A 14,041-nucleotide genomic window follows, 5' to 3' on the forward strand; every position below is an offset into this window, starting at 1 on the left:
GCGTACCTACAGCTAAATCCCTCTCACAGTCTGAATCCTGTAACATTAAACTCGTAAAACTTTTCTCAGATAGTCTGTGTACATCCCAAAGTACAATCTCCCAAACTCCTTTTGTAAAGTAGGTAGAGCTTCCATAAACCACAAACATTTTTATGCAAGCCTGTGGCTTCCCATTGTGAGATACAGCCCATTTCTCTTGTGCTACAAGTTTCTGAGTAACGCGTACTAGGTGTCAGACTTAAACTGCCTTAGATAATGAGACAGTTGAGGTCTATAAAGAATCACCTATCTCAGGCTTCCTTAAATCCATTGATTTACTGGGTCTGATATCACAGACAGTAGTAGAAAGAGGAAAAATTAAACATAACATCTCAAAATATAAACATGTGTATAGGCTTCTTCTGAACAGATGACATTTTAATACCAGCTGACATTCATACTGGTCGGCAGATAACTCACACAACAGTAGAAAATAACTGGATTTTAGGTGTTCTGTTATTGTAGCCAGCAAAAAAACCAATCTCCTCCACAAACCACTTCTCTGTAACATGGACATAACAAAGCCTGATTTTTGAGCAATGGATATCTTTATGCTTCTCTCCTATAAAAACATCCACTGTCTTTCAGTTCTGAACTGAATATGGTGGTTAACAATAACAAACCACTGCTTCCTGTATCAGCAAGTCAATGGTCTACATCACACAGAAAGGACAGAATATAAATGCACCCAGTCTGGAAGCTTACCTGGTTTTTACAACTGTATCATTTGGTTTAATAAAGGATATTACCTCTCTCTATAAACCTTGCCTGAGCTCAAGACAACAGTGTGATTCAATCATGTTGATCTAATTTCTATGAATTATTGTAATGTTCTTTGATAAAACAGATTTTTCTTAAATCTCTCATTTCTGTATTTGTTTACTTACATATTTGACATGGCTTTCAACATTACAAGTTTCATTGTTTCACCATGCCTTTGTATTTGTGAAAGTAGGAAAATCTGGCTGTTAAACCACAAAAATTGCTAGGGGGAATTGGAAGCAGTCAGACTACTTCTCATTCTTCTAATTCTATTCCTATAGACACATACACACCCTTACTTATACACACAGGTACAAACACATATATAACCAAAGACATTTAAAACAGACTGTTCTTTTAAAATAGTTTTTGCAAGACTAACATCACATAGTAAAGCAGGGAGGAATCCACATCAGCTCTGTGCAACAGCTAAGTTTTCAAAACAACATCTATGCATATTAGTTGCAAACGTGGCAGGCTGGGAAACCCATACACAACCAAGAGCCTCTTTGTCATCTAAGTGTTCTCCTTTCTATTGAAAATTTCTGCAAAATAGTGTCAGAACTGATGCTAGAATAAATTTGGAATACCCTGGAGATGATCCCATCAGATTGCTGAGATCCAGCAGATTCCTATTTCTTATCTTTGACAACCAGTCTCAAGTTATAAAAATCAACAAGTTGACCCTGATAAGAGGACACTTTAAAAAATACAACTCATTTCCCCATTATTTGTTACTGAACAACAACAGCAACTTGTACCCAAACTGCACAAAGAGAAAGAATGTTGGTGCAGCATTGCAAGAACTCCAACACTGCATGTAGAACAGGTTGTTCTGCACACAAAGGCAGCAAGGTGATGGATGGCTGTCTCCTACACAGTTTTCAAACAAGACATCATCAGAACTAGTGCTTCCTACATCTAAAGGCAGACTCTACTACTGATGCAGAACCAAAAACAGGACATGACCCAGGGCAACTGTGTGTGAGAAACTAAACAAAGCAGCAAGCTCTAAGCAGTTTAGAAAGTTGGTTGGTCGTTTCCCTTTTTTCTGGGTCAGTTTTATTTCCTCCAGGCAGTAAGAAACAATTACTGCTCTCTTCAAAACTGTCTTCCCAGAAGATAATTACACAATTTACCAAGTACCTGATTCTACATAAACCTTATTTCTGAGTATAGAAATACAGACTTTCAGCAGCTGTTTCCCAGAGTATCAGAGGAACCAAACAAAAAAATACACTCCAATAACACTACCAAGCTGCTTTTTGTGAAGGACTTTAACTGTTAGTGGATGGTAGTTTCTGCTGTCAAATACCCGCATCAGCTGCCAGTTTACAGGTTGACCTGCCCATAACCATTTCTCATTCCACTACTACAGGGTAGTGTCAACTAGTTCTTTCAATATTCTGTTCTACAGCTGTTACCACCACTTTGGACACATTATCAAGTCATATCCAAACAAAGTCATTATGCAGATGAAAATGCCGACAGCATACATATGTAGAAATTAAACACTACACAACTTAGTAGCGTAACTGAGAAACACCCAGGTGATAACCAGCAGTCTCAGTCAATTATACTAGTAACCAGATATGGTTAGTTACAAAGCCCTGTAATAAAATGTGACAGACTTCAGATGCCAGCTTCCCTCTACACGGCTTAAAACTGAAACACTCTGGGAAAAATGGTCTGATTCATTAAATCTGCTGATCAAGTCAACTGAATAGATTGGTGTGGAATAAATGAAAAGAGCTGTAGTAAAAACACTGTCTTTGATCTGCCACAGTTTTGTCTGAAATGCAGTGCTGCTTTTTTCCTCTCCTTTGAAGTAATTATCTTAAAAATATGACTAATAAAACCAATCATCATCTTTTTTCTGACCTTGAAGAACAAATGCAACAGAAGGTGACAACTTGTGTAGCATTCCTAAAACTGGTTATTTCAGATACCAAAAACCTTCAAAACATGGATGTATACGCCTTCTCCTCTATAAAGCATGTATTACATTTAATAATCAGTTCTACATAACCTATCTGATTTCATCTTTCTCTACTCACTCTACTATTCTTATTATAATAACATGATCACCACATCCTTTCTGTATTTGCATTCCCACAGCTAGTTGCTGCAGCATATGAACGCTGCTTGGCAGCTCATTTGGTTCATAGTTCCCATATGCCATAGAGTATGCAGACATCCTACAAGCCTATTCTAATCACCTCACAACTCATCTTACAGAATGGCTAAATCAGATACAAAATAATTCAAATATCTCAAAACACAAGCCAAGGTCAGAAATTTTCATACCTTAGCTTCTTAGAATTGTTTTATGTTAAAAAGTTATTGGACATATAGACAGCTAGATAGATGTCAGTTTGCATGTGTGTTTTTATTATGTTTTGGAAAGCAGTGAACGGAATGAGTATGAATGAAACATATGGGCATCACAAAAGAAATCTGTAATTCAGTTGGTCATTATGAACATCAAGATGGTTTTAGATGTCACCAATTACAAAGCCTTCAGTTAGAGTATTGTGGATTTACACCAATTTAGGAAAGGTCATGTTCTGGCCTAATTAAAGTCAAAATCATAACTGGAGAAAATGAGTATCTGATAATCTTCCTTCTGTTAAAGATAAATAGAAGGCCCATCTGCACCCTGTTTTCTAAAATTTGGCAGAAATGGCTTCATGCAAGCTGCTATATAGCTGCTTTCATGAACATATCAGAAAACTTGAAAACAGCTAAATATATACATATATGTGTGCCCCAAACGTCAAAACTTAATTAAAATGCAAAAATTATCATTAGGAACTCATTTTTCATAATACAGTGTTGATTGTGAACACTGGGAAAACCAGAGTAAAATTTATGTTATTTTCTTCAGTCAGCAGGGTCTGAAACTGTAAAACACAGAGAGCACAGTACAAACCATACAATATAAAATCATCTCAATTATCTTCAGTCTCTTAATCTACATTCTAGCTATATTTCTAGAGTATATTAGAATCCCATTTTATCTATTATTGTAGTCACTCATAGCTGTAGTGTCGCCAAACAGTATTTGTAAAGCTGTGAAAACAGGCATATTCAAAACCGCTTCACTCAAACATGCCATCATTGAACGCTGAGGTGTTTCAGAAAACTGTTCTAGAAAAATTGGGAACAGGTTAAGGGAGTTAATTTCTATTAACTAAGAAGAGTTTTTAAACCAGTAGAGCGCTGAGAAACTGGTAAATGGAATGTCATCCTGACCAGAATGCACTTTTTTTAATACTTCATTTCTGGTGCCAAACCTTTAACAAGGCAGGCTTCTTAAATTCAGTAGGGGTCAGAAGTTTAGTTTATTCAGCAAGAATAACACTATTAACAGCTACTGCTCCTTCATGTCAACACAGTTAACACCCACACATTCCAACTGGTTAATACAGGCCAGTTAAGGAAGATTGGAGCTGCTAAGGGCAGTCATCTCTGCAGGGATATTTTAAAACAGAATTTATACTGTGCTTTAAAAACAATCTAAAAGGATCAATCTACCTTATGAATCTGCTGTAGACATACAGAGAGAGAGATGGATGGATGAAAGCATATAAAGGCAAGTAAATCTGACTCTCTCTATTGATTTTTGAGAGGACAGTGTAGAGCACTTTGGTGAGGCCTTATATATCACTGCAAAGGACCACATGCCGTTGTGCGTATGTCCAAAGGATGTCAGGATTTATCACGGAGCAATGCACTGCTGTATTCTTTCATTATATCCTTTTGTAAATAATCTTGGTTTCACTGTTGAGGAGGTAGATCACTAAAAATTAAATAATCCTCAAAACAAACATAAGAACAATCACAGGAAGACTCTCAAGCAGCTATAACTGGAGAAATCCACTATTATTACACCAAAAATTGCATAAGTTCAGTGTACACATGCAGTATTTTTAGCATTAACAGGAGAAAGCTGTTATTTTAATAATGAGCTTTTGAAAACCAAAATGGAAAAATCTGCATATCACAGCATAATCCTCTTCCTACTTTCTTTGTTCTAAATCATAGCAAATCAACGTTTAGTATTCCCCAAAGCTCTCCAGCACTCCTACTTGGCCAAATGCCTTCAAAGGATATTAAAGAAATCACTCTGGTTTAGATAGCACTTCTTCACCAGATGGAACACTTCTCTTCCAGCAAGAATACTCTCCTCTTAAAGCATGTTTCAAATAACCAAAATGCAAACAATAATCACATTAAATTGAATTTCTGAGGGGTTTCTGGGGCTTCTATTGTTACATAATGCTGGCATTTTTGATCATAGTGTCTGAATTCCAAAATATTCAGCTTTCTAAGTCTTCATCTAAACTATTCATATATCCACTTCCATCATATATACCCCCCTCATGATGTATATTTAAGTAGCACATTTATGCTATTTTATCAGTTATTTCTTCATATGCTTTTCTCAATATAGCAATAGGAAACAATTCTGTTGTTAACTGGGGTTACATGGTAGGTAATTTGGAAAATACAGTTGCTTAAATCACAAAAAAACTGTCATTTGTTTTTAAAAGAAAAACTCTCTATCTGAGCTGTAAAGCTGTGACTGCCATTGTACATAATGGTGTCCCAACAGGCCAGCAAGCCCTTAGTTAGCACCCAGGCAGATACAGCAGTTTCCTCCTCATTAACATACTCACAGACAAACCAACCTAATGAAAAAACAATTTACCTTCTTCAGTTTCATGCCACACAATTCCTTCCAAGTTCACGCTGGTCCCAGGCTCACAGGGTCCAAGGCATTCAGGTTCTGTTACTACTCCAACCTCGCAAGTATTTACACCCACTGAACGAGTCCGTACCAAAAGCTGCTCGACTGGTGCTGCAATATTGGATGAAGATGGGGAAAAGTAGGAAGGCAGAATCTGAGGTGTGATACTGCTGGAAATCGGAGGTGGAGGTGCAGGCACTGTAAACAGGGGATCAACCTGAAAACAACAGACAAACTTACTATAATGGTGCTGTGAGATTAAAAAAAAAAAAAAAGAGATAAATTAAAAAAAAAAAAAAAAAAAAGCCCAGTTTGCTGAGACTGCATTTGTGCATGCAGGGATTTGGTGTATCACGGGTAATTTCAGTCTTACGAGTTTAATTTTTTTTACATCAGCCCAAATGCTGCACATGAAAAATTAAGTACAAAAATATCTATCATGCTAAACAAGGCAAATTGCTAAGTTTCTACAAGACTACTCCCTGTTGTCATAGACTGCTAATATGAAATAATGGTAAATTTTAAAAACAAGGATTAAGGCCACGTTTTTCTTGGTGCTGACAAAGACTGATTTGTGGATGGAAATTAATTTTGCAAACTGGGAAATTAATTTTCTATTTAAAGGAAAACATTTATAAAGACAGTGCAAAGACATATAAATGCCATTTTTTCATGTGCATTGGAGAGAAATTAGCACTTGGAACAATTCTAATATCCATATGGCATCAAACATAATCTCTTGTCATCCATTAATTTAAAATACATTAGGATCACCCACCTAACAGCTTAGAGATAACATTTACATCTTTCTACTTGAAATAACAGATGAGGACTCCTACTAGAATCTATTCAAACCATCTAATTTCTCAGGGTTTCCAAAATGCATATTTGGAAGAATACAACTCACCACACAATCAGTCTGTACACAGACAATTCACACAGAGCCAATATCTATATATGAACTGAAGACTTCCAATATACCCAGTAGCAGATTTTCTGTATACAGATTTGGCCTGAGGGTTCTCAGTATTTTACTGTGGCCGTAAGGTCCTTTGTCACATAAAAGATAGCTAAATGAGGATATGAGTGTGCCCACTCAAATAGCTAAACCACCCAAAATTCATGTTTACTTGGCCCACTGGATTGTAGCTATCACACCAAGAAATCATTCTTCAATCCAGTGATTTTTTAAAAATGGCTGCTTTCTAGCTGCTTTCAAATAGATGATCAAACATCTTTAAGTCTATGCTGTTTTTAATTTTGGACCCTGTAAGAAGACTCAACAGAAAAAACATAATGACTCACTGTATGTTGTCATCTAGGTTTCATTCAAATGTATCTTAATGTAGATCAATGATGACTTTGCTTTTATTTAAAGCCAAGTTGGCAAATGGGGATACAAAGAGAAGAAAGGACTAAAGAGTATTATCCTTGTATTATATACCCTTTGTATCACAGATCAGCTCACTTCATCACATGGCCACTTTTCATAATGAGAAAATACAATGGAAAACTAAAATTAAAAAGAACTTTTTAAAAATTTTAACAATTGTTACAACTGGCCTTTGTAACAATTCTTTTGCTTTCAGCATCATTCATACATACAAACTGAGAGCCAACACTTTTAATTGTGCACACAAGCATTAAGTGTGCTAAATACTTAACAAAAAGGTTTTGTATGATCTTTGTATGACCAGCCTGGATTCTGGTCTCAGTTACACTACAAGTAGGGAGGAGAGAGGAGGGACCTATAACCATATTCTTCTCCAAATGCTTCCTCATTTTGGGGGCGTTCTTTTTACCTAGACTAAAATAATCTTCAGGTTAGAGATAGAACAAAGTATTAAAAAAAAATCAAAGCAAAACATGAATAATAAAAGCATCCATTAGGAGTAAAAACCTGTTAATACCAGCAAAACTCTACTGAGTAAACCAGAGTTCCTGTGGCATAAAAACAATGCAGTCAAGCAATGCTATCTTTACTCTTCTCTTTATGCCATCCCAACTGCAGTGTTAAAGCACAGGCAAGAATGCTTTGCAGAGCAGACTTAAAGGCACACAGGCAAGTCAAGTATCAACTGACCCCCAACAGCAGCTGTTACTTGCAATATCTAACAGTAAGTGTAACATAAAACCGTAACTGTGTATGCCTAGTACAGGGGGACACTGATTCTATGCTGTACAGATTCTGGCTGTCTGATGCCAAGCGGAGGCTAACAGTGGGATGGCACAGAGCCCTGGTCCCCAGCACTGGCTGCGTAATGGGGCTCTGTCACGGAAACGGGGTCAGTATGTGCCCCAGGCATAATTTAGAGAATTTCTTAACATACCTTACTTCAAGCCAGAAAACAACCAGGATCAGTAACTAGCAGGTAAATGAAGCCTAGTGCTTAAGAAAAGCTAAGCCACATTTCCTTTTAAAGCCAAGAAATGCTGATGGATGGCCTGTTTGATAGTTTACACAGTGTTTCGTAAAACGGTGCAAAACCTCCTACTACACATGCAACATCATTCTTCAAAAAAACAAACTCATCAGAAAGCCAGAGGAAAAAAAAAATGTTTGCTATTATCATACTGAACTAGCCAATGTTTTAAACCAATATAGACTAAATTTGCAGATGTGTCTTCCATTTTCCAAGTATTATAAACAGTGAGGGGGATCTAAAGAAAGCACTGATCTGACAGTGAACCCTACTGAGTTCTTTGTTACAAATACTTTTACTCAGTTCTGGTTTATTTAGACCTGCTAATAAATGTTCATGTTTTCTCCTAGAAACACTCACGCAGGCCAAGGCCAAAAGGTAGCTATTGCAGTAAAGGGGTTGCTGCTCTGAATTAAAACACGAAGCCTTTGGTCAAGAATTAAGTGGACACATACTGTCCCTGAAGTTCATGTTCATTGCACAAATATGACCTTACTCATAAGAAAAAGATATGCTAAGCTTAAATATTGCTCCAGTTTTCCATGTTTTAAAATTATCCCATCTTGTTTGATAATCGTAACATCAGCACAGCAAAGTGGTGGTTCTCAGCAATCATTGTGGTGACACAATTGTTTTCATGAATTCTCCAAAAGGCACTGATGTCAGCTATTAGAGGCAAAGAGAGAGGCAGGAAGGCCGCCATCTCCAGTGGAAAAAAGGCACATAAGACTAACATCTGGTGGTGGCAGTCTGTCAAACTGAGGAAAGTTAATGTCTAGAACAGATGCTCTGCAGTTTCTCACTGTTATTTTTGCATGATTATTCCCAGGTGTTGGCACATACTGAGCAGTAGCCTTGCTGTTTATCACACGAGAGATTCCAATATGAGAATGAAAATCTAAATCTGAGGAAGGTTATTTACATAGATGCTCTCTTTATACACATAATCAAAGCGCTCCAAAAAAGACAGAAATATTCAAGCAATATTTTCTTCATTCACCTAATTCCAAGAGCTTTTGAGAGCTGATTAGTGACAAAGGCTACAAAGCTGGAGTGTTATTCATGGCAGCTTTCCACTGCCAAGTGTTTGATTATATCAGAGCACTATGGCTCTTAGTAGCAGAGAGCTCACAGAAAATGAAGAATGCCTGCCAAGCAATGCAGTCAGTGCTCCGTGGAGCGCTCCTCTACCTGAACATGACAGAAAAAAAATATTTTGGTGGCTGCATAACATTAGTCAGTATGAGGAAGAGGGTATGGAAGAGAGAGGACCTATCATCCTAACTGGAAATAGGCAAGACTTTCTAATAAGCAGGGTTCTCCTTCAGTTACTCAGCCATTTTGCATGCTGGAATTAAGTTCTGCTCATCAAAACTCATCCTCCTGATGCAGTGTAAACTTCTAAAATTGTGACTGTAAATCAACATTTTGTGTCTTTTGTACACAATTTCCCAACAACCAGGAGAGATTTCAGTGGGTAATGCTGAGCTCACAGAAGAAGGTACACAGATTTGAGGGGACTTCCCAATCAGAGAGTGCGTGACATCATACTATTGCAATCAGCTGTATCATATTCCCATTCCTGCAAGAATAGGGGAATTTTAAGTCTTTACAGGACAGAGTCTCTCACGTACTCCTGTGGAAAACTCACCTGAATGAAAAGAAGAGCTAGATACCAGGAACACCTATGGCCCTATTTGACATGGTATTAATTGGACAGAAGCGGATTTACAGTAGTATTCAAAATAAAAACACTTTTCACAGAGATTCAAACAGATAACTTTTGATCATATTATCAAGTGGAAGTATTCTATATGTATGTATTTCATTCATTTCAACTTTGAAAACTTTCAGAGGGTGTGTATCTTAAGTGTGAAATGTTTCTGTCATAAATCACAAAATGCAAACTAGAAGATAGCTGCCATGCAGCCAGGCCACGTGATGTGACCCGAAGTGTGCTATCACATGCGTAAGTATGAATGTATGTGTAGTTCCACCTCATTAATCAAGGTGTATCTTTGAAGATATATCTCAATGATTACATAGTCTACCAATCTAAGACCAAATGGGGTCATACACTACTGCAGTGTCACCTACCAGGTGATTCTGAAATGTACATGCCAAAAGCTGTTTTATCCATTTAGCAATATACAGCCAGGAGAAAGACAGAGGAGCAGGTTTAACGCCCTACCAAGAAAGCACTGCTTTTTAAATTGAGAAAAAAAATCTACTGTAAGCATTCTCAGTGGGAACATCTGCACTAGTAGAAAGAATGTGGAAAAAAGATCCGAATCCTGTTATGGGGTATACCTAAAAAACAAAGCCTGACCCTTTGCAAAACTACATCCTTCCTTAAAAAAGACAATAACATGAAGACTGAAAGGAATAAGAAACCTCCAACCTTGAAAACGACATTGACAAGTTATGAATTAATACTTCACAGAATCACTGTATGTGAAATGAAAAACAGGAAATAAAGGACTTCAGTCCTATATGGAAGTTTTGCCTTCTCCAAATTGCTTTCTCTAGATTTTAAGGTGAAAGGGAGATTACCTTGCTTTCACATGAAGTATGCTTGCCCCTACCTTAACTTTCTAAAGCAACAGTGACCCCAGAAGACCTCGTTCTAATCTCATTCACAGCATCATAAATCAGAAGTAATTCTAATGAAATCAGTGAAGCTGCTTTGGATCAAAACACAGGTGGAAGAATGTGACATGGAAAAAAATGTTTCTGTGCTCAGAAGTGTGTTTGCATTTCTAGACTTCTCACTGATCTTTAAATCTCTTCTTGCTACAAACCTTGCCCCACAAAGATTTACACATCTAAAAACTAAGGCTATTCCTTCATATTCTACCATATAACAGAGATTAGCCCTATGAAGAATCTCCATTTCATCTAAACAATCTCAATTTAATATCAACTCAGTATTTCTTGCATCTAAATTTGCATAAGAGGCCGCTCAGAAGTGTTTTGACACCATACTTAACAGAACTGATGTTTTGTTTTCTTAAATAAACTAGTATTAATTTTGAGATGAGAAGGATTTAGTTGTATCTTTGAAATACTGGTCATTACCCAAAGATATTTTATTTATTAAAACCCACGCTTATTATCTAATAGAAGCATTTTTGGCAAACAAACATTCTACACCAAACTGTTGGAAGAAAAGGCCGGTGCCATGAAGGACGTGCTTAGAAAATAGGAAAGAAATACTACAAGACATGGATATAGAAAAGAATTTTGGTCACAGGACAGACATATCTACTACAAGCCTTACATTTAAAATACAAGAAAGCCAGAGGTACTACGGAAGTTACTTATTATGGTCAACTCAGTTGAGAATCACAAGATCTTGAATATAAAAGAAGGATGAAGGAGATTCAGACTGTCTAATTTTCATCCAAATTTTAGACATAAAAACCTACAGTCGTGAATAATTAAAAAAATACACTTATGCTTTACGAATATTCTGGTATGGACAAGAAACCTGACATGTAATTGTGTTGAATTGAGTAACACAAGTAGCATCTACTTGGAGATTCCAAGTATTTCCTACTCTTAAAATGAACTTCTCCATTTCAACCAACTAAGTAGTTGGAGAGAAAGGGGAAAAAAAAAAGGCAAGCAAAAAGACACATTAACAGAAACTGACACCTTTTTTTTCCCCAGTAAATCAGCAAACCACTCACATCTGGAATAATTTGAATATTCTGAATATTCGTTATTAAGCAAAAAAAACCCACTTAAAACTCTTACTATGCTACTAATCTTTTACTACAAGGAACAAGGAAAAAATTCTCCCTTCTATTCAAGATCTTCTGTGCCACTCCTATCACCTGCTGAACTAGCACACACAGTTCTGCAAACTCACCATCTTTCGACAGTGACATGTTCTTTCTACATGCAGAACTCCAGATCTCAGACATTACATGACTGTATCTACAGCACCTCCACAGACATGGTAATGTTAATTTTTTTTAGGACAGCATTAACATACAATGAAGACCATGATGAAAACCCAAAACTTTGAGTAGGGTCTAATGTAGAAACGATGGTGCTAAACAACAGGCAAGAATAATTCCTTGTCCTCTCTTATATCATCTATTCTAGCTCAGATGCTTGGGATTTCCCGAAGTCATTCACCCATTTTACTGTGGGAAAGATTAGCATTTGACAGCTGCCAGCGATATCCTTCTGCCAAAGGCTGCATCTGTGAAAACTGTATGTCAACTCTAACGTTTGGCAGAGTCCTGGGAGGATGCCCAGACCACCACCTGCAAATTTCTAGTAAAGACATTTCTCCTCTTTCAGCCCAAGAAGATCATATTCATTGAGATAATTTTGTCCATACATCTCTAGAACACCTTTCTCCATTGAAACTTGATTTCTGCTGGCCAGGTCTTCAGTCTGCACTTCCAACTTTTCTTCAGTCAGCCTGGGTGCTTTGCTAAGCTCTAATACAGAATAAACAAGCACTGAAATTCACTCAAGATACCTATCATGTCTAGAGAGATATGCTGTATTCCACAGTCAAGAAAGGAATTTTTCTGAACTGTTTGAATTTAGACAGAATGTGCATATGATGATCTCCAGTATCAGATGTTGTCATGTGACTGCATACAGTAAAAAACAAGGCACAGCCATTTGCTGGTAAGGGTTAGGTACTGCTTTATTGAGTTCTGTGACGCTTTAGAAGCTTTTAGTTTTAAAGAAAAAAGTTTTTCATTTTAAAGATGACAATCACCTCTTTTTCTTCCCAAGTTTCTGATACACTCAACTTGTCAGGGTTCTGAGCCTGAAAAAAAATAAGGTATTTGCTTATGGAAATCTCACAGCATTATTAATAGATGGTACCTGAAGTTGCCAATGTTTATTTCTAACAGGTGTGAGACTTTGAATGAAGCTATGCTTGCTCTGTGACATATCAAGACACCAACTGACCAAGGAAAATTTTCTCGCTCTTAATTGTATATAGGAAGACAATGGATAATTTAATTGCACCATGACTGAATGCATTTAACTGTTACAAGACAATGGATAATTTAATTGCACCATGACTGAATGCATTTAACTGTTACATTTCAAGTTTTCATTCTCAATGTCCAAGCAAATCATGCCAGAACCCTATGACCCCACAGCAGTAGTTCTCCATTACCAAAAGATGGTTTCAGTTAGTCAATGATGTGACTGCCGTCTGGTGGAATAGCTGCCTTTTCAGCCATTCTGGAGTGCAGAGACATAGAGAATCAATATAACCTTGTGAGTTTTTCCAGGAATACCAATGTATTTTTTTCCAGGAGTTCCAATGTATAATCCAGTGGCAAACAAGACTCAGAAGAGTCTTCTTTGCACCTCTTTGACGTTCTGCATGTCAATGGCCTATCACTAGGTTTTTGTTGCCTTTTACTCATTTGCCAGCTACTCTACTTTGCAAGTGCAAAGTTGCGTACATGATGATTCACGCTGTCACTTCCTCAACTCAATACACTTTTGTTGAGAAAAATCAACTAAATGATTAATTTCTCATCCAAAAACTTGTCAAAGAACCTCTATAATCCTCAGAAACAGAATCGAGCTTCCTTCATAGTCTATGTATACAAAAAACTTTTAGTTGCCTAACTAGATTCTTACTGATAACATTTTTTAGCATGTTCTGAAAATTCATCATTTGACTTCGTGGTTCTATATTTATCAGTGTGTACAGACCCCAGGATTTTTAATTTAGCTAGCCTTAGGCTTCTTAGGCAAGACATCTCGATCTTTGGTTAATATAGTCCTGTATTATTGCCCTAGGTCTCCCACTTGGGCTTTTCAATAGGGTGTAGGATCCCGTATCAGTTAGTTTTTCTCTATATTTCTTAGACCAACTTCATGGTATTAGCTACAAACACTACCAACTGTATGACACTATGTGCTAATTTTATTTAAAGAAGACAGTGTTACTACTTTTAAGAATGGGACATACACATTCATGATTATTTAGTAAGTCACTAAAGGAAACACTTCTAAAATGACCTTTCAGCTTTCCCTTTCACTGTGATAGTTCAACTGAAAAGAGCTG

The 14,041-nt window shown here is 36.9% G+C and overlaps 1 protein-coding gene across 5 annotated transcripts in view; it reads right to left on the reverse strand.

Moving 5' to 3' along the window:
* The window catches only part of ZNF608 (zinc finger protein 608), an 88,105-nt gene that overhangs the window by 43,324 nt on the left and 30,740 nt on the right, over positions 1-14,041 (reverse strand). For all 5 annotated transcript variants that reach the window (XM_052778020.1, XM_052778019.1, XM_052778021.1 and 2 more), the window contains exon 3: positions 5,516-5,771. In XM_052778020.1, coding sequence (XP_052633980.1) covers positions 5,516-5,771 — 256 coding nt within the window. The remainder of the gene's footprint in view (positions 1-5,515; positions 5,772-14,041) is intronic.

Source organism: Harpia harpyja, chromosome Z, assembly GCF_026419915.1.
Source record: "Harpia harpyja isolate bHarHar1 chromosome Z, bHarHar1 primary haplotype, whole genome shotgun sequence".
In the NCBI taxonomy this organism is placed as follows: Eukaryota; Metazoa; Chordata; class Aves; order Accipitriformes; family Accipitridae; genus Harpia; species Harpia harpyja.